Genomic DNA, 25,419 nt, shown 5'->3' with positions numbered 1-25,419 from the left:
AACCCCTATCCCCTCCTCAGCTGGGTGCCTGCGGGCCTCACCTTGATGCCCTCGATCCTAAAGCCGAGGGTGGCCGTGGAGCTGATGGTCTCCCTCCACTGCATGTACCGCGGCTTGGTCACAGCCCGCTGGGCCTTCTCCTCCTCGGTCGGGGCGTCAGGGTCCACCTCGATCATCTTCTGGTACATGTCCTTGCGGAGGCTGGGCTTCTTCCGGGCCTTGGTGAGCTCCTCCTCCAGGTAGGTCCTGCGTGGGAGGGGGGTGATGAGGACCGCTGGCCGGACCGCAGCTCCAGCCTCGCCCGAGGGCAGCTCTCAGCTTAGCCCAGGCAGGTTGCCCAGAGAGGCACACGTGCACTCAGGCTGGGAGACTGGGGCTGCCTAGGGAAGGGGGTACCCCACGCCAGCATCACTGGGGAAGCCTGGAGGAACCCAAGGTCCTGCCCTTCTAGGAAGGGTTTAGACATCCTTGGCTCTCTCACCCCGCTCCTGGGTCCGAAGGCCAGGCCAGAAGGTGGCCTCTGAAAGGCCCACAGTGGGGGAAGGGGAAGCCCATGGCCGGTACGGGGAGCCTGGGGGCCCCATGGCCCGTGTTGTATCGCAGACCTACTGGGTCAGCCTGCCTCACCCACCCGTGCCCCCTCACACTGGAGCCCCCAGCCCGATGGGCCCCAGAAAACATGGCCAACACCTGCACACTGCCCTGCCGTCCGGTCTGCGCCTGCCGGCTCAACCTGGCGGGGTAATGGCAGTGGGGGCAGGACTGGCTGAATCCCTCACCCCCCCTCGCCAGAATGAGGTGGACAGTCACCCCCACTGCACACGTAGGCGTATGCAGATGCACCCCTGCTCCCCAATCACACCCCTCTCCCCCGCCCCTGGCTCCATGGCTGCCTGCGAGCCTTCCTGAAACAGAAGTCACAGTGCTGAGCTGCCGCGAGGGAGGTTTTCTGCGCGGGCCCCTTGTGGCCCCTTGTGGGTGGGGGCTGCCCACAAGGTGGGCGGCTGTGACTGAGGTCCGGACCCCCTACCCCTGGGCGTCCCAGGCCCTGCTCAGCCACTGCCCGTCACATCTGCTCCGAGCGGGACCAGAACAGACGGCACATCCACTCGTGAGGTCCTTGAAGGACAAGGTTTCAGAACTACTGTATCAGATACAAGGAAAGATCAAGTCCCCGGCTGTGAACACGGGCCTGGTCATTAAATGGCCTTCCGTTGTGCACACAGCCCATACATGCACTCACACACATACACATGTGTGCACACTCACACCCACATACCCACACGCGCATACACACCCCACACACTCACACCCACTCACCCACACACTCACGTGTGCACTCACCTGCCCACCTACTCATGCACTCACTCCTCTCATGTGCACACCCCCCATGTACGCACACACTCATGCATGCACACTCACCCCCCACCATGCACGCACACTCACACACCCCCGTGCATGCACACCCCGCTGGGCCTGCAGGGCCGGGCCAGTGATGTGTGGAGTCCCACTGGCCTGTGTGTGGCTGTGTGTGCGTGCTGAGTGGCTGGAGCGGGCTGGCCATCCCCAGTGCTCCTGAGTGTCCTCTGGGGGCCTGTGGGGTGGGTGGGGGGCTCTACTTTTGCGAAGAGCTTTTATTAGTTTCTCAAACGGGAAGCAGCCTCAGCTCTCAGTCTCCTCTGACTGGGGCTTTCTCCAAAGCAGACCCCACAGTTCCCCCGGGGTGGAATTGCTCACCCTCTGGCAGAGGAAATGGTCAGCAGCTAGACAGTGGGGCCCATGCTCCCTGACACTGGCCCTGGGGAAGGCGACACCTCCATTTCACAGGGGGGAGCAGAGGCCAGCTGCAGGGGGGACCGGCAACCATATGGAGGCCAGGGCACCCCTTGGAAAGGCAGTGAGTCCGTGGGGAACCCACAGCTTCCACGCTAAGGCCACTAATGGCTTCAAAAGCTGTGGACGATCCCAGTCTCCACCCACCAGCCTGATTTGGTTGTCAGAAGGGCGCTTCTGACTCTGCCTGGCAGGCCACACAACACACAGGACCACAGGGTTGCATTTGAGAAAACTCGCCAGAGCCACATGAGCCTATGTCCATGTGGAACCCCAGCCCCGTGAGGCCCTCGGTTTAGGACACTGCAGGTGCCCATGTCACCTGCTCCTTAGGCCCCCACCATGGCCAAGGCTGCCTTTGCTGATCGGCCAGCCGGCTTCTTCCTTGTGTTAAGTCTCCACGTGTCAGGTCAGGGACTCAGGCCTCTTCCCTCTGGCAAGAACGGGCCACACTTTGGGAGTGGCCACGGACTGCTGGTCTTAGGGGAGGTGGTGAGGTCAAGGATTCTGGATGGACAGAGCTGGGGAGGCAGCGCAGTCCCCGCAGAGACACAGGGCGCCATGGAGCCCCCTTGGGGCCTGGTCTGGACACGCTGCCCTACCTGCCCCTGCTGGGTCCCCTTCCCCTGTGGCATCAGTGACCCCTGCTCATCTGGGCCATGACCCTGCCTTTGATTGGCAGGAATGCAGAGGGGTCCGTCTCTGGCATTGTGAAGCAGGGAGGAGAAGCTGAGGCAGGACCCTTTCTGCAGAGAACCCCCCCACCCCACGCGGACTCAGCTCCCACACCACGGCCTCCGCCTTGGGGCCGCCAATGGGGGTACTCAGGGGACAGAAGGCAGCCTCAGGTGGAGGGGGGCCCCTGTCCCCAGCAGCTTCCCGAGGAACAGACAGGTCCACAGGGCAGCCTTTCGGGACCCACTAGCCGCAGGTTGTTCCCTCAGGCTATACTTTCTTTGGCCACGGTTGGAGTGAACTCATCGGAATATTTATGCGTCTTCCCTGGAGCTGCAAGGGCCTTCCTGGGACAGAAATAAGACTCTGGGGGAGAGCAGTGGCCACGTGGTGCCTGGAGGGACAGTTTTTTTTTCTCCTGTGGGCCAGAGCAGTGAGGGCCTTGGACAGAGGGAGGGAGGGTGGTCAGGACACGGAAGAGCGGAGTGGGGCCTGGACCTCCCCCACCTTGGTCCCTTCCTGGGGACAACACAGAAGGAATGCAGCCCGCAGGGTCTGACTCAGTTGACAGTCCCAGGAAGAGTGAGGAGGGAAGGGAAACGGGGCTTTTTCCCTGGCCCTGGTCTCTATCACACACATACAGACACACTGGTCTTTCGCATTCTCCCCTTGGAAGAAATAAATCTGCTTCCGCCACCCAAAGCAAACATAGGCCCCAGGGCCCAGACCTGCCAGGGCCCAGTCAGGCTCCTGGGAGGCAGGACAGGGCTTTCAGGACAGAAGGAGCCGCTCGGGGACTCCTGGGACAGAATGGTCCAAGTCTGAGAGGGACGAGGACACCATGCAGTCAAGACAGGGCCCAGGCAGCAGACGGCATGGTCTCGGGCCCTCTCTGCTCCTGGCTGCTCCTCCTGTCTCCTTCCCTCCCGAGTCCTCCCCTGGCTTGTCTCCCCGGGCAGATGCCAGGGCTCGGACCCGATTCCATGCACAGGCCCATGTGCCCCCTTACGGCTTCTGTGCCTTACATGGGGGCCCCTGGAGCACCCCATGTCCGCCAAGGGAGCAGCTTCTGGGCTCCCCTTATACTCGAAGGGCAGGCGCACGTCTCTGCTGGCAAGCCAGCACGTTCCAATAACAAGCTCTCCCTACCCCCGGGTGTGGGCACAGGAGTCACAGGAAGGGCCTCTACCCCAGCCTCCCTATGCGGCGCCCCCTTGCTACTCCGAGCAGCACCCCCACCCCTGCTGCCCAGAGAGGCAGGCAATTCTCTCTGCCTTCCCCAGGCTAGCTCAGCACGGAGCCGACCCATTCCCGGCCCCACAGCTTTTGGCTCTAGAAAGGGGAGGAGGCTGTGAGGGGCAAAGCCAGGGTCCCATCTCCTCTGCATGCCATATGACAGGGCTGGGGCAGGGCTGGGGTTCCCGTGGTCCCCGCGGATCCCCAAGCCTGCCGCGCACGCGCTGGGCTCACCTGACACCCATCTTGCAGTCCATCACGCAGGGCGAGTCGAAGGCGGCCAGAAGGTCGTCCATCTGGTTGTAGCGCTCTCCGTCCTTCACCACGTCCCCGTGGTAGGCGGGCACGAAGGGCTTCAGCACGTCGGCCATCAGCCGGTCCAGGCAGCGCTGCTCACACTCACAGTGCTTCTTCAGGATCCTGCCATTGGCTGCCGCCTTGAAGCTCCCTGTGGGGTGAGGGAGGAGGCCCTTGGTTCCTGACCCCCCACCCCCAGGCCCCAGCCCCCCAGGAAGGTCTCCTGGGGCTGCCCCCAGGGTCCCCGCTTGTGGAACAAGCCTTTCTGGGGGCGTGGACGCAGGTCCCGGCGGCCAGCCAGTTCCCTGGCTTCCCTGACCACAGGCTCCTTATCAGAAGAGGACACCGGCACGTGCAGCTGGAGGGCCCCATCGTACCTCTAGTGTTCCCGTGACCACCCCTAACCCATTGCTGGTCCTGCTTCTTGGGTGATGAAGCGCCTCTGGTCTCAGGACGGAAGTCCTGGGAGGGCCGGCTTCAGTCTTGGGACAGGGACACTGGCTGAGAAGCGGGGGTCCGAGGCACTGCCCACCTGCACAGTGCTCCTCAGTTACACTGTCAAGGAGTGTTTATTTAGGAAGGCGTCTGTCCAAGCACCTGGGGCTGGGCCCAGGTGTTGGGGACATAAAGGAAATGTCAGATCCCATGCTGGTCTGTGGTCATGAGGGTCAAGTCTGGGGCAGCCGCCGAAACCTCCCCAAAGGACAGTGCTCACCAAAGGCCCCCTACCTGTGGACTGGCCGGCTCTCGGGCTCTGGGGTGACAAGTCCCTCCTCCCTGGTGGCTGGCAGGTGCCCTGGCCAGCTACACCTAGGACCCTCCTTTGTTTGAGGGGTGACCTGCCTGTACCTTCCCCACCTATAAGATGGGGGACAGAGACTGTGTTTCTAAGAATGTTGTGACCCCCAAGACTAAGGTGATTTGGGCATACAGTAGGCGCTCAATGAAGCGCTCGGTATGGCCTCTTTGTCCCAGCTGATGCAGGAGTGGTCAAGCTGCAGGGCTGATGATGTCACAGGTTTTATTGATGAGTCCAGGCAGAGGTCAGGCAGACGGGGAGAGAAAGCCCGAAGATGACAGGGACGGAGGAAGAGGGGACATGCATGTGTTTGGGGAAGGGGTGGCATGGGCTCTGGAGGGGGCAGCTGTCCCCAAGGCAGGGCTCAGGCCACACCTGGCAAGTCTGGCTGAGAATGCACACGCTGGGGTCTCAGAGAAGCTGTTCCAGAAGCTTCTGTCCCTGGGAGTGTGCAGGACCAGACCCGTTCTGCCCACAGGCTCTGGGTGTCTCCCAGGGGAGCTAGCAGTCCGGCAGGAAAGCTGTGGGGGGAGGGGCGTGCCGCTACCTGCGTGTCCTGCCAGCTGGATCCAAGGGTACTTCTTCTTGAAAGACATGACAAAGGGAGACCAGTGAACCATGTTTTTTATTTTCCTCCATGATTTGCTCTAGAAACAAGCACACAGAAAAGTCTCCATTAGAAAGGGAACAAATACTTTCCAGTTAGGATGAATTCAAAGTAAGGTAACTCGCTGCCGGTGGCCCCCAGATGAGAAGCGGCACAGCCTCCGGGCAGGTGCCCTTGGCGGCTCCGAGGACCTCTCCTCTGTCACCCATGCGGTGTGTTCACTGTCAGAGGGAGCCTGGCAAGGCCTGCTGCCCAGCAGAAGGCCCAGATGCAAGGGCACCTTTAGGGCAAGGGGTGACAGGTACATCGTGGGAGCAGGAGGACACATGTCCCCTGTCCAGCGCTAACAACCCCCTTCCACTTCTCCAGCAGGGAACAACTAAACCCACCCTGTACCCTACCCTCCCTGCTCCTCTGGGGCCTCAGGCTCCTCCTCTGCCTAGTGGGGGGGGGCAGCTGGTCCCCCAGGCTCCCTGCATGACTGGACCCTCCAGGACTCCAGGAAATGGCCTCAGCGTTCCAGCAGGCAGAGGAGAGAGGGCTGTGTCACCTCACACTGTACCTGTGGGTGCGGCGGCAGAGGCACTGTTTGCCTGCAACAGACCTGAAGGGAGACTTTGCGGAGGGTCCCTGGGGAAGGCACCCTGCACCCCATGGCCCGGGAGCACAGGGGCGAATGTGCCTGCAAGTCCCTGCTCTCCAACGTACTTCTTCTTGGGTGTCTCTCAGATAAAACCTGTGTGTGCACGTGTGTGTGTGTGTGTGTGCGTGCGTGCACACCCGTGGACAAGGAGCCGAGGGGCTCCTTGCATGAAAAGGAGAACTGACACTGACTCAGCACCTTATTTTACTCTGCAAGAAGCATGTGGGGCCATCACTATCCCGTCCACGGGTAGAACCGAACCCTTGGAAGTCAGTGATGAATGAAGCTGGCCTGCAAAACCTCCATCTCACACGCCTGCCTCACAAAAGTCTTCTTCTCCCCCACAATCCATGTTTCTCCAGAAGCACACAGCCCCGCATTCACTTTGGGACAGAATCTGAGATGGAAGACCATGGGAAGATCACGGGCCCCAAACACAGGCATCCCTAGAGGGGGGTGGGGACCTGCGCTGAACAGTGCCACAGGTCCCTGAGAAAGCGAGTCCCCAGCCAGCAAGACCACAGCACGAAGCTACGGGGGGCTCCGGGGCTCTGCGCAGGGGAAGGAGAAGCTAGGAGCTCTGCGGCGGGCGGGGGGCGAGGAGGAGGTCTCCCACCTTGGCTGGGAGGACCCTGTAAATGAAATGTCCTGGTTCCCTGCCCCACAGCCGCCAGCTGTCATCCTGAGGACGGGGGCCCCATCCCTGCAGAGGCTGCGGGCGGCCAAGGTGGATTCAAGGTTAAATCAGCCGCCCCGGGTTTTCTCTCTTTGCCGAGACTCAGCTGCTTCTGTCATCAGGCCTTCAAGTGAAAATCTGTTTAAGGAGAAGAATTCCTCCCTACTAAACCTGCCAGAAACCCTCACCCCACCACCAAGACCTAGTCTATTCTTACGCCAGGCCATGTGACAAAAGGGCCGGGCCTCCACTGGCAAGGTTGATCTTCTAGATCCTTCTGATGGAGATCACCAAAGAAGGCTAAGGAAGGCAGAGGCGTGACTTATCTCAGCACCCAGAAGGCGGCACAGACAGCGCAGTGTGGGGGGGGCAACAACGGAAAAACCTCCTTACAGGCCGGGCGGTGGCCTGATGGGCCCGTGGGGGAGACGCTGAGGTCGGTCAAGCCAGAGCACACAGCCAGCCACCATGCAGGGGCCGGGGGTGTGACAGGTGCAGCGTGGGAGCAGGAGGACACACGTCCCCTGCCCAGGGCTGACCCACCCCATGCCACTTTCCCACCAAGGGACAACTAAACCCACCCTGCGCCGCCCCTCCCTGCCCCTCTGGGGCCTTAGAGTCCTCCTCTACCTACTGAGAGAGGGGCCGCTGGTCCCCCAGGCTCCTTGCATAGCTGGACCGTCAAGGGCTGGCGTCCCCCACAGGCAATATGTCACCTCGCATTATATCTGTAGGTGCAGTGGTGATAGACAACCCAGGGAGGACGGGTCCCATGGCTAGCGAGGGGCATGCCAAGATGGGTGGGTGCTGGGAAGGAAGGCCTTCACGGAGGCTGTGACCGACAGAGGCAGGGCGGGGACAGACCTGGGGGAGAAGGCTCCTGCAGGCCCGTGGGATGGAACCTGTCTGGAACAGCTGGGTCCAGCAGGGGCTGAGGGTGAGCGGCCGACACCAGCTCTGGAGGCTGGGCCGGGAAGCCTGGAGCAGGGCAGCGTGATGGTGCGCGGGAGGCAGGTGGACCCCTCCCCCTGACTTGTCAGATGGGATCAGCACATGCGTTCCCCTGATAGCAGGAGCAAAAGCCACTCCATGAAGATGGGTTATGTGTGGGAGAGTCTGAGCCAGAGAGGAGGGGGGACTCGGGGGGCAGGGGCTCCTCAATAGTTCATGCTGAGCTCTTCTGCTCAGGCTCCTTCCTGGCATGAGGAAGCTGCCTCTCCCATGAAAAGGGCCAAGGCCACGAGAGTCCTTCCATACCAAGTCTGCCCAGGGCGGTCGAGGGCGGTGGAACATTCTTGCCTGTGGGTTTGCATGCTGGGGGCACCCAGGCGGTGTCGAATGTGACTAGCACCACCCAGAGAAAGCACGGGCAGGTGGCAGTTGGGCTGGGAAAGGACCGTGCAGGCCACAGCCATGGGAGAGCCGGGAGATGGCGGGAATCAGCCCACCCCTGCCCCCACCATCCTCAAGATGGGTCCCCTGGGCGGTCAGGGAGCTGCTCTGCTCAGGGTGAGTCTTCGGAGCCTCCTTTAGCAGAGGAGCCCAGAGCCTTCGGGAAACACGCTGTACCTGGGCACTCAAACCCCAGATACGTCCCAGATCTGACCAGGGCTGGAGGGCTGCACTTGGGATGCTATTGGGAGCCCTTCACAGGAAAGGAAGAACTACGCAAGGCCCTCCCAGCCGAGCAGGTGCAGTGCCCCAGGGCAGGCTTTCGCCTGGACTCTGCGGTCAGCTGACCCAAGTGAGCTCTTTCAGGTAATGGTGCCGGTTTACCGAGGGGGGGTGATACCCCGCCACACAGACCCCTCGCGGACCACCCCCCCGGGTCAAATAAGAATGATCTGGGTTTTGCTCTGTTTCCTCCATGAGTGCAGGGGACCTGCTGCAGGCTGTACCTCGCTTGGTGAGAGCTGGGGCCTCACTCTATGCTCCGGCTGCAATTTAGGAGGAAAAACCCCAAACCAGCAGGACAGGGGAGGGGAGAGGCCTGGAGATGTCCGATGTTTGGAAATCAATCCAGGAAGTTCCGTCCCCTCGCACCTGCCAGGCCAGGGAGAGGAAACGGGTCAGAGAATGCGGCGCAGTGTGTAGGGGGAGGAAAACCTCTGAAAATAGACCTCTACCCTCTTGGTGCCTGAGCCTGGCCCAGCCCAGACGAGCCTTTGCACCACAGCCAGGCAATCCCAGCAGCTCAGACTTCGAGCGCCTTGCATCACCGGCCGGGGGGAACGGGGATGTCTGGCACACGCGAAGCTGCTCTCTAGAGGTGGGGGCCCACGCGGGCAGACGCCTTCATTCAGCCTCCAAGCACACAGGCTGCCCTAGCCCCAGAAGGGCCCGGAGCAGCCCAGAGGCCCCCAAGCGCCCAGGGCGGACATGGTCCCCTAGCCAGTGGGGCCACAGGTCCCTGGCCCGAGCCCAGGGGAGGCAGCCTGGCCAGCATCTGATGCGAGCCTCCCCGTGAGGCTGGTGGCTCCTGGGGAAACACCATTCTCTGGCTGCTCCCCCAGAGGGCCCGCTTACGCTGCAGGGGAGCACTGGCTCTGAAAGATGGAAGGGCTGACCAGGATCACCTCGGAGTCTGGTCTTCGTCTTCCACGGAGCAGACAAGGAGGAAGGAGCGACGAGGGGAGGAGGGGGCAGGGACCCAGAGCGGGACTGGGTCGGGGGGGAGAAGCCAGGCCACCCACAAAGGACCAAGGACATGACATATGGGATTCCTTGTCTAGAACTTCATAAGACTGTCAACACAAGGATGGCTGAGCCCGAAGCAAGCCTGGGGCTTCTTCAAGGTACTTTGTGGCCACCCAGCTCTCCCACTTGGGAAGCTGTCCCTGCCTCCTGTGGGGGCCAACTGCTCAGCCTATTGGCAGGAGCAGGTGACCTGCTGGGTCCTGACCTGCTCGGCCCTGACCTGCTCGGCCTTGGCCTGACCATGGGCTGCTCTTCAGTGCTGGGGGGAGGGGAGGGCTCCACTGTAAGTGCCTGAGACTCTCTTTGGGGGCTCAAAGCACTCATTCCCCTCCTGCCTGTTCTTTGGGTCTGGCCTTGCTCTGTCCTCCTTGGTGGCCTCCTTCTCATGTGCTGGGCGGAGAGTGGACCTCATGGAAGTGTTCAAGCCCAGTGCCCAGCCTCCCTCACAGGAGCTGCCCAGGCCGGGGCCCTCTAGGGCCTGCTCCTCGCAGCCAGCAACTGGGGTAGGGTGGGGAGAAAGGGGGGTGACACTGGAGGCAGACACTCCTTTTTCCAAGGACTGCCTCACGGGCTGCATACGTTCAGGCAGCCGGCACCCCCCATTCCCCCATCCCCCCGTGGAAGTATGAGCAGCAGTTCACTAAATGTACTCTCCCCGGCCAGGGAGATCCTGCGGGCAGGCAGGGCTCCACACACCTCTCCCCACCCACCCACAGAATCCTGCAAGGGTGTCGGTCTCTGCCCTCAGGACTTCTCCTCAAGAATGACTGCAGAGGACTCCGCTAAATCAGCACAGATCGGACCCACCTTGCCCTGGAAGCCTGCCCTCTGGGTGTTTCCAGAAGGCCCTCCCTGCACACACATGCACACCAGCTCTTATCTGGACAAGTGTGAGCCTCCTGAGGGACAGACCCCTGGCCCCTGGCCCCACCAGGCTTTCCCTAGCAGGGGGGGTCCCTGAGCAGACACCCTGGTCAGCCCGGCCTGCAGGCTGAGCCAAGCCATACAGGATTCCGGAGGAGGGAGACCAAATCCGACAGGCATGCGAGAGGCTGGGTCTGCCCCCTCGCACCGTGGTCAGAGCCCCCCGATGCCAACTAAGGTACCCAGGTAGCTGTGGACTTCCCAGCCGTGGCAGCGAGCAAGTGTTTGAACCTGGACCCTTTGCCCTCGTCAGTGTTCTCATCTGCAAAGTGGGCTCAAGAACGTGACATGTGCCCTGCCTGCCCACACAGGGTGTGCCCCACAGGGTGGCGGGGAGGACCAAGGATGTGATAATACAGGTGTGCAGGTGCTCAAGGGACAAGACAACCTCAGGTGTTCATTTTGTTTTTTCTTCTGTATCTTTTTTTTTTGTAATTGAACTAGTTTTCACTCCAAGGCAAGGCAGACGGGCAAGAACCCAGCTGGGCGCTTCCAGCAGGTCAAATCGTTGCCAGGGGGCAAGGAGAGAACCTAACTGTGTGACTCACTGCTCAAGAAGCTTCCCCCTAGGTGCTCCCGGCTGCTGGGAGCTCCTGGCCTCAGGGGACAGCCGGACCCAGGCACCGACACCAGGTTTTGGGTCAGAAAATCAGCAAAGTTGCCAAATCACCCCATTTCACATATGTAGAGGTCTGCCAGGTGCCCCAAAGTATAGCATTTGAGGGGTAAGCAGTGAGATTGCTGCGCACATTTCATTTTCTAACAAAAGGGGTTTTACAGAATTTTGTTAATTTTTTCCCACTGAATTGGTTCCCCCAATTTTCTGCTTTTTCCTTCAGCACTTCCCTTTTATAGAAATAGTCTGGCCCATTGGCTAACTTTTCTTTTTCGATAATTATAGTCTCCACTTGCTTTTGTTCTAAGGGTAAGAGAGACGAGGAGAAATCTTGAAGATGTCAGAAAAGGGGCTCTTCTCTGGACCCTGGGATTCTCCAAGACAACACTTCCGGAGACTGGGGGTTGGGGCTTATGTGTGGGTGCACACGCATTAGAGAGCGGTCCTAAACCAGCTGAGCACATCACTGATGTCTCCTCCCTCACCACACTGACCCAGCCATGTCTGTTCTGCACCGGAGGACAGGTGTTCAGAGAGGTTAAGGAACTTGCCCAAGGTCACACAGCTTCCTGGTCCCCACCATTTAATTCAGAGAATTTTGTTTTGTTCCAGCCAACAGGCTAACCAGCACCCACCCTGCTCCCCATCCTCTCTGCCTGTTCTGGGCCTATCAGCCGCTCCCCCAATTAACAAAGCCTCAGATCAACAGCGAGGACTCTTGTCCCCAGAGCGACCTTGCAGACAGGCCCACTGGGCCTCATTCTGAGTGCATTCCCAGCACCACCTCCCTGACACACACTTAGGAAAGGCCCACCTCACAAAGTCCTGAGAGGGGAGGGCGAGAGACCAGCTCCCCCCACAACCCAGGGAAAAGCCCTCTCTGCCTCAGTGCCTTTGTTTTGCTCTTGCAAAAGGCTGAGCGAAAGTCACTGAGGTGTCCATGTTTGGAAGAATGCTTTCTTTCTTCCTTCTTCTTTTGGTCTCTCTGAAACAGCAGTTGGGGTTTCCCTGGTGATCCTTCCCTTCTGTGCTGGGGAAAACCCGCACTGCTCCCAGGCCCAGGCCAGCCAACTTTGTTCATTGTATTCGCCCTGGCAGAGCCTCCGAGCAGGCAGCTGGCATGCCCGGGCAGGTAGGGGCCCCTGACCCGACGGCTCTCTCTTGGAGCCCCGCTTAGAAACCTGGCTGGGGCCCCAAGCGAAAGCCGTCCCCGCCAGCGGTGAGCTGTGTGCCTGGGGGCGGAGGGGGGCTGGTGAGGGAAGATCTTCCAAAACCAAGACCCCGAGCCATCGGAAAAATTAAGCCCAAGGACTTGGCAGGGCAGGTAGCACCAGCTAAAAATAAGTCCGGGCTTTAAGACCAACCGCCATCCCCCACGTTAACAAACAAGAAAATTCCCCTAAAAACCAAACGCAAAAAGACTTCTGCAAAAAGACCTGAGGAATGTTTTCTTTTATTCCCGTCTCCTCACGTGACGTTCTCCAGGCTGGGGGGGGGGGCGGCGGTTCAGAACACCTTCCCCGGAGGTCATGGCGGGGTATGGCTCTTCCTGCCTGCCCTTCGGAGAAGCCGGCAATGGAGGGTGGATTAAGTACCCGGAGTGTGGAATGGGCGGCTGGGCTGGGGCTGGACAGCAAGGACGGGCAGCCCTCTCTAGTCCCAGAGGCCTGCCACCTCGGCTGTTGCAGGCGTGAGAGGTGGGAGCTGGCCCAGGGTTCTCATGGTGAGGGCCGCTGAGCCCAGGCTCTGGGTGGAGGACCTGGTCGGGACCTCCAGCTCCTGCTTTAGAGTAGACGCTCCTGATGTGAGCTTGGCCCTGCTGACCCTGTGTGCGGGGGGCTGCCCCAGCCACTCAGTGCCTTCCAGCACATTCTGGCCGAAGCCAGGAGAACCCTGAATGGCTGCCCAGCTCTGCGCTCCTGGTGAGCTCCCTCCTTCCAGTGGCAACAAGAGGCCCACTTTCTGGGCCTAGACTGGCACACAGGAGTCCTCGTCAGGGTGACTCTCCCAGATCTCAACCAGGGGGGCTGCCCTGGCCCAGCCAGCGAATGCCCCCTGCTGCCACAGGAGGGAGCTGGCCCCCCATAAACACGTTGCCACTCCCAGAAGCCTTTCGGGCCTTATGTGTCCACACTCCTGCTCTCCGGCCCTCTCCCACCCTCTCCCATCCACTTGCTGGGGCCTGAATTTTTCCAGAAGCATCTCCACATAGGGTTTGGAGGAGCGCCCCCTCCCCTTCACTCAGGTCAGTCCACCCAGCAAAGAAAGCTCTCCTAACAGTGCACATTCCAGACCCGCCCTCCTCCCCAACTCCTAGCTTTGCAGGAGCTGGCGTCCCAGGGACCTGCAATCTTGCCAGCTCAGCCTTGGTTGGCTAGCCAGGGATGGAGGTACCTTTGCTCAAAATGGAAATGTTCCTAACACTCCCTACCAGGCAGGGCCCATAAAGGCTCCATCTCTGGCCTGGAAGGTCACTAACTTGGCTCCTCCTTTCTCCTCCGTCCTGGGCTTCATCCTCTTAAGAACTAAAAATAATAATGGAGGGCTAGAGGAAACACAGAGGAGTGGGGAGAAGTGGGGGATGGAGGGGGAAGGACACACACAGGGAGACAGAGGAGGGAGGGAGGGAGGGGTAGAGGGAAACCTCTGAATGCACAGAGGACTAGTGCACCTCTCACACCAGGAGCCAGGCTGCGGGACCTTGGGGGCTGGGAACCAACAATAGGAGGAAATGGGGAGAGGCCAGGCCAGGAAGGGCCCTGGGGTGGGGGAGGGCAGCCTCCAGTAGCTGACCTCCCAGTGGACAAAGCTCAGCTTTTCCTCTGGGAAAGGGCACCCAGGGCTCTGCCCAGCTGGCGGGGGGGGGGGGGGGGCGCACACCCCTGTGACATGCACCAGGGCCCTTCCCTCCCTCAGCCTCACCCACCCTTCCCCAGAGACCTTATTTTCACTTTGGTAAAATGCAAAGACACAAAGCCCATTTACAGAGGGTGGAAATTTCCTGAAGGTCCTCATTGCTCAGCAAGGAAGAGTAGAGCTACACAGCACCCCCCTCCCTGCTCCCTGTGCCCCCGGGGGACGGGAGGGGGGCAATTCCTCACGGTGGGGGAGCCAGCCTGGCCCTACACACCTGTTCCCACTTCTTCCCTGGCCTGGGGGCGCTGGAGGCCCTCAACCCCTTCCCAGCTCCAGGAGACTAAGCAATCTTAGTGGGGGCAGGCCAGCTTCACGGCATGTGCACTGTGCCAGGAATGGAATAAGCAGCTAATAGGTACTGAGTACGAGGGCCAGACGCCAGGCTCGGTAAGCATCATGGCGGTGGGACACCAGTGCCTCGACGCACCGCACAGGGACTCTCGTTCTCCTAGGTTATTGGTGGGGACACAGCTTGTCCACGTTCCACAGCGGGTGAGTGGCAAAAGCAGGATCAGAACCCAGGCATCCTGGCTCCAGGGTCTACGACCTCCCAGCTGCATAGAGCCAGGAGGAGAGGCTGACATTCCTGGCTGGTGGCATCTGGTGGGTCAGCAGCCTCTTGCCAGCTCAAATGCAGAATAGGAATCCCACCTGCCTGGCAGGAAGGTTTTTAGGATGAAACTCCCTGCGCGTAGCGCGGGCCCCAGACCCAGCATCCAGTAACCTAGTGATGTGATGACAGCACACCTCCCGCGGGTGGGGGCTGGTCTCTGAGTCCCACAGGGGGCGCCTCTCTGGGGGATAAAACAACGGCAGAGGCTCCATGTTGGCTCAGCAGACGTGAGCCGCATGTCCTGGGCCCCTTTTCTTCTATTCCGCAGCACAGGCCTTCGGATCCCTCCTCCCATGAGGGACATGCAGAGGGTGAAGGCCACGGCCGGCAGGAAGTGGGTCCCCACAATGGTCCCATTCCCTGCCTCAAAATGAACTCTGGGGGAGCTTGGGCTGGCGTTCAACAGACTTTCTGGAAGTCCAGAAGGCCCAGAAGCTGCTCCTTCGGAAGCCTGGTGCTGGAGACAACAGTGAGAGGCAGCCTGGCCTTCGAGCCACCAGCCTGTGTCCCCAGCGGACACTCTGCTCTCCGATCCCCTCCCCCAGGGACTATGGTCTAAAAGAAGTCTCTTTGCTCCTTCCGGAAGCCTCCACTGGGCAACAGAGCTCAACTGCCCGTTTTTGTCCCACATGGGGGTATGACATTTAGATGGCCAGGAAAATGCAGGGAGGTTTTCTGTACAATGTTGAGGGATCTAAAAGGTCATCGTCCGTCCCTGCAGTTCTCAGAAGCACAGTGCTGCTACCAACAGAGCCCTCCTGGCTTAGGGGCTCTCACACTCTCGGGAATTTGGAGATACCTTGAGATCGAAACTCTTTGGGTTATGAATCAGACACCACTAGACAGAGCAGAAGGTTTCCTCGACCTTCAGCTTGCTAAAATGTGACCTCACTGGGGGCATCTGCGGAGGCTCAGTAGGTTAAGCCTCTGCCTTTGGCTCAGGTTGTGATCCTGTGGTCCTGGGATCGAGCCCCAGTGGGGCTCCCTGCTCAGTGGGGGAGCCTGCTTCTCCCTGTCCCTCCCCTCGTGTTCTCTGTCTCTCTCTCTCTCAAATAAATATATAACATCTTTAAAGGTTGCCCTCTCTGGGCCAAGAATGTTCATGGACACAATACTGCCTTCTAAGTAGCTTCTGAGCATCCAGAAAGTGCTCGTAAGAGATTTGCAAAGGGGCTTAGTCTGGGCTAACTCCGAAGCCAGATTTTGGGAACTCCCACGAAAGGAATTTCTAAGACGGAAACTTTTCAGGAATGCCGCACGAGAACTTCCACGCAGCATCAAATATTGAGCTGTATTTAGGACGTATTTCCAAGCAAGCAAGATGCGTTGGTACAATTCATATTTCTGACAGAGCCCACGGATTTGCCTGGGGTTAAGCGGTGGTCAGCAAACGGGAATGTGGGCTTGCAGAGATGATGGTCAGAAACCCAAAGCTTGTTTCCAAAGAAGCACCCAGCCCTGGATCCCTCCTTGAGTCCCGCAGCCTCCTGTTACCTCCCGGAGCCCATCAGGACAGAGCTGGGCTCCTTGGAGCCACAGTGCATCTGTTCACGCATTCGTCACTGCAGGCACAGGAAACAGGTTGCTGAAAAGACGCAGCAGCGAACCCCCAAGTATGAGCCAGACTCATCAGCTCTCAGAACACGGCTGTCCCCTGGGTCATCTTGACGTCTGTGCTGGTACGCGTGATTTTCATAAACAGACTGACTCATTGCCCTTCCCCGTGCGTCTCTGTCAAATGGGCCCTGAGTGCTTACTGAGCACTTTCCCGGCAGCCCGAGTCTGCGGGGAGAGGCAGGGAGTCCCCCGGCCTCCCAGTGCCAGAGAAGCCCAAGGTCCAATCGGAGGGCAGACCTGGGAGGTCCTGCCTCAAATTCCTCCCCTGGAGGCCTGCATGGGCCAACAGCAGTGGGGGGGCTCCCACCCTCCCCAAGCAGGGACACCCACAAACGGTCAGCTTCACTTTTTGCTTTAAGCTACAGTGAGTTTGCATTTAGTTTATATGGAGATATCTAACGGCAGCTCGCATGGGTTTTCCCACAGCTGCGGGCGCTCCTGCCTTCTCCCCTAGCGTCACAGAGCAGAGGGCCAAGAAACACAGCCCTTGCACCCTGAGCTACACGACAGCCCCCTGCAAAAGTTATTTCTCTCCGATTCCTCTCTCCTTCCTCCTGACTTGCGGGCAATAAAGCACGATTTCAGAGACGTGAGTGGGTCATCTGAAACATCAATTCTGGAAGGCTAGAGGCTGACCACCGGACTCTGAGTAAATCCTTCCTGCCGAGGGCTTTGGCCCTGAACCCGAGGAGCTAGAGAGGCGCTTGGAGGACGGCTGCTCCGGGCAGACAGGGCGCTGTCTCCCCATGCTCCGGCCATAGGCAAGAGGAGGGAGCTGAGCAAGCGCAGAGAGCAGCCCTGGTGTGACCCGCACCTGCCCTCCGCTGGGTGTCCTGGAGAAAGTCAGACAGAGTGTCCTCCGTGAGGTGGGAAATCTGTCCTCCCGGCGACCGAGGGCTACCGGGAAGGACTCTGTCCCACAGAGAGGGACTCCGGAGGCTCACCGTGGCCACAGACCTCTGGCAGGCTCGGCCCCTCAGAGGCCTCTGGGGATGGCCCACATTTAGGAACTGTGACATCGCTTCTAGGGAACAGGACCAGCTGGCTGGCTTCTTCCCCTTAACTTTCAAGGCTATTCTTAGGGCACATCTGTCTCTGAGCGAGGTCACTAAGGAAAAACCCAATTAAAGAAAATATTTTCAAGCGGTCGTCACTTCAATCTTGGGAAAAGGAAGGAAGGCACGAAAGCAGTAAAGAACCCCAGAATTCAGGGTGACCCAGGAGGGGAATGGAGAGTATGTGGCCTGGGAATGCTGGTGGCTGGGCTCTGCATGGAACTCTTGGCCAGCAGGTCGTGAATGGACCGGCAGCTTCGAAAACTCTTTCCTCCTTCCCTCCCCAAGTCAGGTCCGCTCCCTGCCCCGCCTGGGGGAGTCGGGTCAAATTCCCCTCAGCCCTCAGTCGGACCCAGAGTACAGCCACTTAGCGACACGTGACCACATGATGTGGCCCAGAGATGCTACCCAGTAGTCATTTTCTTTGGCAACAATTTTTTTTTTTTCGAAATTAGTTGCTGACACAAATGAGGACATTTCACACAAAACCCCAGATCTCCAACCATCTGTGTGATATGTGGCCTACCGTTCGGTGTGGCATCCTTACGAGCTAGACCTCAGAGGTCACCTTGAGATGGGTCACCAGACCCTCTTCCCACATTAGCACCTGCCCAGCACCTGACAGCAGGTTCGTCAACCCGCTGGATTTAAAGGCAAAGAGGAAGGGGATGGGCCGAGGATGGGCTCAGGACCTCTGTTGGTCCTAAGTAGTCCAATTGCCTGTCCCGTGAGTGTGGACAGACCTGTGACCTACTGCGCTGAGCTCTGTTTCTCCATCTGCACAAAGAAAGGAAATGCACAGCACTCTCCACGCCAGACCTCACGGAGGATGATGTAGGAAAGCAAGGGGACACTCTGAACACCTGACTGTACCATATGCAAGGTAGGACACTGGCCATTCGGGGCTAAAGGATCCAAGTATAATGCCTGAGGAAAACTGGCCTCTCTGGTTAGAAGGGTCTGGGGAGAGGCGAGCGGGGCAGTGGAAGCCCACGACGCAGCTCAGTGGTCACCAAAGGGAGCTGAAATAGAAGCCGGGACTTCTGAGCCACCCGAGCACGCCGCCACGGTGGGGACTTCATTGTCTGCTTGCCAGAGAAGTGGAACAACACTGAGTCACGGCTGAGCAGCGCAGGCCCTCACTGGGCTCTGCCCCCCATCGGTAAGAGCAGAATTTAGAACCGGGGCACCAGCCACTGGGGACTGCCAGCCGCGGCCTGGCCTGGGACGGGAGACATGATAGCGTCGGACTGGGCCAGGGGGAAGCCCCGTGTTACATGTTGGCCATAAAACTCGACAATCAATGCCAGGGGCAAACTGGAGGGATCCATGCCTCTGAGTATCCACAGCCCAGCGGCCAACTCCATGGATGACCCACGCCGCCAGGCAGGCACTCTACATTTCAGCCTCAAAAACTTTCTAGAATTTAAATCTCAGCATGTCAATTTCAGGCGCCTCCCTGCTTTAAACCTTTGCAGGCGGGGCGCCTGGGGGGCTCCGTTGGTAAAGCGTTTGCCTTTGGTTCAGGTTGTGATCCCTGGGTCCTGGGATCGAGTCCTACATTGGGGCCCCTGCTCAATGGGGAGCCTGCTTCTCCCCCTGCCTCTGCCTGCCTCTCTTGCTCTCCATCTCTTGTGAATAAACAAACAAACAAACCTTTGCTGGCTTCCTGAAAGCCTTCAGGATAAAGACCAGACTCCTACAGATGATCCCGGAGGGCTCTTGCCTGCCCCTCCAGGCACCACCGCCCCCCCCAATACTGAAGAAAAACCACCTGTTTGCTGAGACATATCAGACTGCTTAATGCTTCTGAGCCTTCTAGACTATTTGCTCTGGCAGAGACGCCTCACGGAACGTGCCCAGAGAAGAAATCTTCATCCTTCAAAAGCCCACCCAGGCATCACCTCCTCCTTGTGCTTTCCTCAGACCTCACGTCCCTTAGCCTGGTGCAGAAGCAAAGGCACCATATCCCTTCCATGGCCTGGTGCAGAAGCAAAGGCACCATATCCCTTCCATGGCCCCTGTGCCCCAGACCTCGCACGTCTGTGTGCTGCACGTCTCCGAGCAGACTCACGTGACCGGGTTGTACCGCAGCGTCCCCTCCAGTGGAGGGAACCTGTCTTCAGGGCATCAAACGGCTAGTCCACCCTGAATCCCTCGGCCCCAGCACACTGCTTTCTCAGGCTCAGGAATCAACCAGTAATTAAACCACTGGGAGCGCCCCCCCAGACTCAGCCTGGTCGGGAAGGCAGAAGTGGAGACTCATCAGAATCCCCAGCCCAACCCCGGAGTCTGGCTTAAGATTGGGGGAATGGGGTGAGGAGGGTGTTCCTGAGCCAGGGAAGGAAGGCTCACTTTTGCCCGGAGGTTAAGAGCTCAAGGCAGTGGCCTCCAAGGACCAGCACTTCAGGGAAAGAGGCAAATGCAGAGAGTTGGCAGCAGAGAGGAGCGGGGCTCGGGCACACAAGGAAGACAGAGCCCCCCAAAAGGCATCCAGGGAGATACTCTGCACATCAGAGTAAGAAGCAGCTGGAGTTTGCACCCCCGTGTACCCAGACCACGGCTGAGCAGACAAGACTCGGGTCTCCCCACACCCAGGCTCACGCTGGCCCCACAAACAGGCCACCTCCTTTCATGAGCCCTCCCTCCGAAACTGCTGTGCCCCTTCCCTGCCCCAGGTTCCTGGCCCTTTCCTGACAGAAGCAGGCCCTGGGACTCTTTCCTGAAACCCCAGATCTGGTGGCTCAGCTGCCTCCTCTTTGCACTTTGCTAGTTGGGATGATTTGCACCCATTCAAATCCCACAATGTGTACGGTACGGGGTTCCATGCTGTGTCCTGGGGAGCCACAGTCCACGGGGCTGAGTAACTGTACAAGAGGGTCAGGACCATCAGTGACCTTACAGAGGCCCAGACATTGGGCCACGGGGACTTAGTTTCTTTGGGAGACGTGAACTAGATTAAGGAAGCCTTTGGGAAAAGGTGGCACTTAAGCTACACTGTGAAAGGCAAGGAAGAGGAGTGTGTGTGTGTGTGTGTGTCTGTGTCTGTGTGTCTGTGCAATTTTGGGCCTGGGGAAAAAAGCTTGAGCAAAAAAACAGAGAAACAAAAAAGGCCCATATAGAACAGCTTAACTCAGAACCAAGCCCTAGGCCATTTAACCTCAGAGGCAAGCAATGAAGAGGGCAAACAAAACTATAATGAAATGTTATCACCAGGAGCTGGCAACTGTGGACGAACACACGCCCACCTGCCTTCCCTCCCTGTCCCCGAGCCTCCTGATTCTATACATCTGCTGCATTAACTGTTTTATTTTAATAATACATGTGAGTTTCAAATTCCCAGCTATGTTAGCTATCCTTAATCACACCGCACGCCACGCCCCCAGAAGGTCCTTCAGGAGCTCTCAGGTGTGAAGTCAGCCCCCCCCCCCACCGCCAAGATGCACAGGGAGACTTCGCGCTTCGGGGCAAAGTCACAGGATTCGGAATCTGTTGCAGGGGGCCCCACTCAGCACGGCTGACATCCCCTCCAGAGTCCCCTCTGGAACATCCAGAGCAGTCCAGAAATCGATGGTGGGAGCACAGAAGACAGACCGGGGCTCCCTCTCCGTGGCCTGTTGTTCAAGGACACTCTTGCAGGTTTAGGGACGTTTAAAATTTCTCATCAGCAGCAATGTTGCATCAATCCCGGAGAAACAGAGGCAGGAACAGTAGGATAATTTCCGGACTTAGGGAAAGGGGCAATTGGTGAATTTCTGCCATGTTCATCTTCATTTTTAAGATGGTTTCTCTTCGTATTTCTCCTGCTTCCATGGAAGGAAACTATTCAAAATTAAAATCAATAAGAGGTGCTCTGCAGTCCGCTATAAAGGAAGGCAGTCTGGCAAACTAGCTTTGTCCACCAAACATGAACAGGCAGAGGAGATCAGGTCTTAGGAAGTCTGACAAATGTATAGGAGAGTCAAAATAGAAACTAGAATGTTTCCCACAGACCCATATATAGACGTAATTTCTCCCTTTGTCCTAAACATGCATTATGTATTTGACAAGTATTATACTGGGTGTTGTATAAAGTATGGAATCGCTGTATTATATGCCCCCAAATAATATAAGCCTCTATGTTAACTAGACTGGAATTACAATAAAATTCAATTAAAAAAATAACAAGTACTAGATCTATTACTATCCTCCCTCACCATATACAATTGTTTTGTTTTACCAGCATGATTAAATATACAAAATTCAGCAAAAGAAAATTTCACTGTCTGCAATCCTTTTCTAGCCATCTTCATTATGTGGTTTATTTCTTGATTATTGCTGAAAATAATTTTGTCTTCCAGGAGAGAAGAGTGTTAGAAAAATCATCCACGGGGCTCCTGGGTAGCTCAGTGGGTTAAAGCCTCTGCCTTCGGCTCAGGTCATGATCCCAGGGTCCTGGGATCGAGCCCCGCATCGGGCTCTCTGTTCAGCAGGGAGCCTGCTTCCTCTCTCTCTGCCTGCCTCTCTGCCTACCTGTGATCTCTGTCTGTCAAATAAATAAATAAAATCTATATTTAGGGGCGCCTGGGTGGCTCAGTGGGTTAAGCCGCTGCCTTCGGCTCAGGTCATGGTCCCAGGGTCCTGGGATCGAGTCCCGCATCGGGCTCTCCGCTGAGCGGAGAGCCTGCTTTCCTCTCTCTCTTTCTGCCTACTTGTGATCTCTGTCAAATAAATAAATAAAAATCTTTAAAAAAAAAGAAAAATCATCCACGCCAAGTGCCAGGTATGCAGGATAATACCACTGGTTCAGCATCCCGGATGAGATATCAGGTGGAGAACAGAAGGCGAGGCTTTGGGAAAGAAAACCCAGCCAATTTCCTAAACTGACAGCCAGGCTAATGTCCTGGGGCCACAGTCCCTAGAATAATGGACAGAAACGAGGGAGCACAGTACTAGAGCTTTCTTGGACTATCCAAAATGTAAAACTTCTAAGGATCAAAGGCAAAAAAATCCAACAAACCAGAGTAAAAGCCAAATCAACTGGAGAAAGTATTTATAAAATATATTACTATAGAAGGTTTAATACCTTTTGTATGTAACTCAGGCGAATGGGTGAAAAAACCCCTCAGATGCCAAGAGATAAACTTGGCAACCTACACATAGTGAAAACAACAGTGTGTTCTTTCCCTGTGAAATTAGTGAGAAACCAGAAAAATAGTAACAGGAGGGCTCGGGGGCGGGGAGGAGGACACACAGGAAGGACCAATACCTGCTGGTGACCCTCAGGAGGAAGAGGCCAGGGATGTGTGTCGAAGGCCATCAAAATCCCTAAATCCTTCTTGAGCTATTTTTCCTCTGGAAATCTACTTAAGGAACTATGGAAAAAGTTACAAGCACCAAGATGTTAATGATGCCATTGTTTATTTCACAATAGCATTGAAAATAGCCTGACGCCAACAATAGAGGAATGATCAAGTAAATCTCAGGCACATCCTTGGTCTGATCATTAAAGTCCTTAGCCTTAGAAAGACACATGGAAAAGTCTGTATTAATATTCAGTGGGGAGAGGGGTGGGGAGAGTGGGAGGAAGCAGGATAGGCCATAAAACACGTACAGAGTTAATTTTTTTAAAAAGATTTTATTTTTAAGTCACCCAACACGGGGCTCAAACTCACAACCCTGAGACCAAGAGTCAGCACGCTCCACTGACTGAGCCGGCCAGGCATGCCGGGCACCCCGTCGGGTACATGCTTTTAAAAGGCTGGGAGGAAACACACCAATTTGTAAGAATAGCTATATTCGTGTGCACGTCTGCATACCATGTTTATACTGAGTTTTTGGTTTAAAAAAAAATTTTTTTTTAAAAATTTATTTGACAGAGAGAGCGAGAGATCACAAGTAGGCAGAGAGGCAGGCGGGGGTGGGTGGGTGGGTGGGAAGCAGGCTCCCTGCTGAGCCACATGCAGGGCTCCATCCCAGGACCCTGAGATCAGGACCTGAGCCGAAGGCAGAGGCTTAACCCACTGAGCCACCCAGGCGCCCCTGTTTATACTGAGTTTGACAAAACTATTTGGTCTCTGGCTCTGATTTTTTAAGCTATTTATTGTACTATGCTGTACAAATGGGGAAGCACCTTCAAATCTTTTTGAATTAAGACAGAATACATATTGACCGATTAATTAGTAATCGACAGAATCGTTATGTTTAGTTATGATGGTAGGATTACGATGATAGACACCCTACATTGTCTTTACATCCGAAACATCTACAACATGGTTAGTTTCTTTTATACAATTCACGGAATATACATCCAAAAACAAACAAACAAACAAACAAAAAAACAGGTGACATGAATAAATTCCTGCCCCCTCCAAAATGTCCCTTCTCAGGGCTCTTTTCCCCTTTGTGCAGGTTCCATGAGGTCAGGACGGGACACTGTTCCGGAAATGGAACCCTGCAGAATTCTAGGAGCCCAGGAATCTGAGCGGAGTGGGTAACAAAGCTGAAAGCGTCATGTGATGGCCCTCCCACTATTCACATAGTACCTGCAGGCCCCAGAGGGCTGAAAGGAATATGCAGAACCCTCCCACCAAAACTGTGAGCTCCTCCAGGGCAGAGCTGGTGGGATTCACCTTGTCCCTAGCTGCAAACACGGGGCGAGAGAGAGCTCAGTAAATGCGTCTGCTAAGGGATCACTGTCCGCACTGCTGGACCGACGTACAGTGGGCACAGCAAAGTCCCTGACAGTCCTCCGCGGAAGGACGGACAGACAGACAAACATGGTCCATCTGGGGGCAGCAAGCATTTCAAAGAGCCTCGGCTCTTCCCGATCAAGGGATTTTCCCGAACCCTGTGCATCGGTGCAAAGCTCTGCAGGCGGTCTGGAGCCTCTCGACACAGCCATAGGGCAACACGAAAGGCACTTCGTGTACATGATACGTGGCATATGTTTCGAATCTCTTGTCCTTTCCGCTCCGTCCTCTCTATCCGCACAAAGTAGGAAGCACCACAAGCCTGTGTGCAATTTTGATTTCCAGCTCGGCTAGTGCTGTAGGGAGCTCCAGCTTCATCTGCCCAGTGAGCTCTGCCAGGCGGGCTTAGAGACCTGCTTTTCTATTGTTCTGTTTAATGATGTGTATAGCTGAGGCACAGACACAAAGAGGGGCTTTACTTCCAGTTCTGGCTCAGTCATGGTGTCAGGTGGAGAACAGAAGGGGAGGGAAAGGAAAATGCAGCCAATCTTCCAAGATGACAGCCAGGCTAATATCCTGGGGCCACTGTCTCTAGGTAAAAGAAACGAGGGAGCAGAGAGTCAGAGGTGGGATCACCACATGTGCCTCAGCTCCATTGCTCCCTCCAGCTTACTGGCCAGCCCCCCAGAGCCAGGGGCCCTCAGTTCTGGGCCACAAGAAGTTTGTCATGTTGGAATCCATGTTTTCAAAGGCTCTGAGCAACACGGTGAGGGGCTGGTGGTAGGAGGGATTCAGAAATTCTTGTGACCCAAACAAGCCCTTATAAATAGGTCTTTTAAAGCACTAAGGTATTTTTTTTTAAAGATTTTATTTATTTATTTGACAGAGAGAGATCACAAGTAGGCAGAGAGGCAGGCACAGAGAGAGAGAGAGAGAGGGAAGCAGGCTCCCTGCTGAGCAGAGAGCCCGATGCGGGACTCGATCCAGGACCCTGAGATCATGACCTGAGCCTCGATCCAGGACCCTGAGATCATGACCTGAGCCGAAGGCAGCGGCTTAACCCACTGAGCCACCCAGGCGCCCCTTAAAGCACTAAGGTATTTTTAAAGATACCTAAAATTAACAGCCTCTCTTGCAACTTTTTTACTCCCCCTGACCCCCCACCCCCGCTTGGCTTTCAGTTTCTTTAGAATCCCTGTTTGCTTCCTTCTCCTCATTACCTGACGCTCTGCTCCCCTTGCCGCTTCCAGAAAACCCACCGCAGTGTCCCCTGCGGGTCATGCGCAGGAGCCCACCACGTCTGTGCTCAGCGGTTCACCCACATGCCTCTGTCCGCCCCCTGCCTCCCCCACCCCGCCAATGAATGACTCAGTAGTCTGACTAACTTGACTCCAACCCAGCTCCCCGCCAAAATGAAGCTGGTTGACAAAACACCTTGGTGAAAACCGCACCTGTCCCCATTTCCAGGGTACCTGCAGGGTACCCTGAAGTCTTTTTTTTTTTTTTTTTTAAAGATTTTATTTATTTGACAGAGAGAAAGAGAG

The 25,419-nt window shown here is 56.8% G+C and overlaps 1 protein-coding gene across 1 annotated transcript in view; it reads right to left on the bottom strand.

Moving 5' to 3' along the window:
- Positions 1–25,419, bottom strand: part of ITPKB (inositol-trisphosphate 3-kinase B) — an 87,897-nt gene that overhangs the window by 7,727 nt on the left and 54,751 nt on the right. Inside the window, exons 3-5 of the mRNA XM_044267392.1 lie at positions 5,388–5,487; positions 3,979–4,192; positions 42–246 (exon numbers count right to left, since the gene is read on the bottom strand). Of these exons, the coding sequence (XP_044123327.1) occupies positions 42–246; positions 3,979–4,192; positions 5,388–5,487 (519 nt within the window). The remainder of the gene's footprint in view (positions 1–41; positions 247–3,978; positions 4,193–5,387; positions 5,488–25,419) is intronic.

Source organism: Neovison vison, chromosome 10 (genome assembly GCF_020171115.1).
Source record: "Neovison vison isolate M4711 chromosome 10, ASM_NN_V1, whole genome shotgun sequence".
Lineage (NCBI taxonomy): Eukaryota > Metazoa > Chordata > Mammalia > Carnivora > Mustelidae > Neogale > Neogale vison.
Note: the sequence above shows the minus strand (reverse complement) of the source record. Positions and strands in the feature narration are given on the sequence as shown.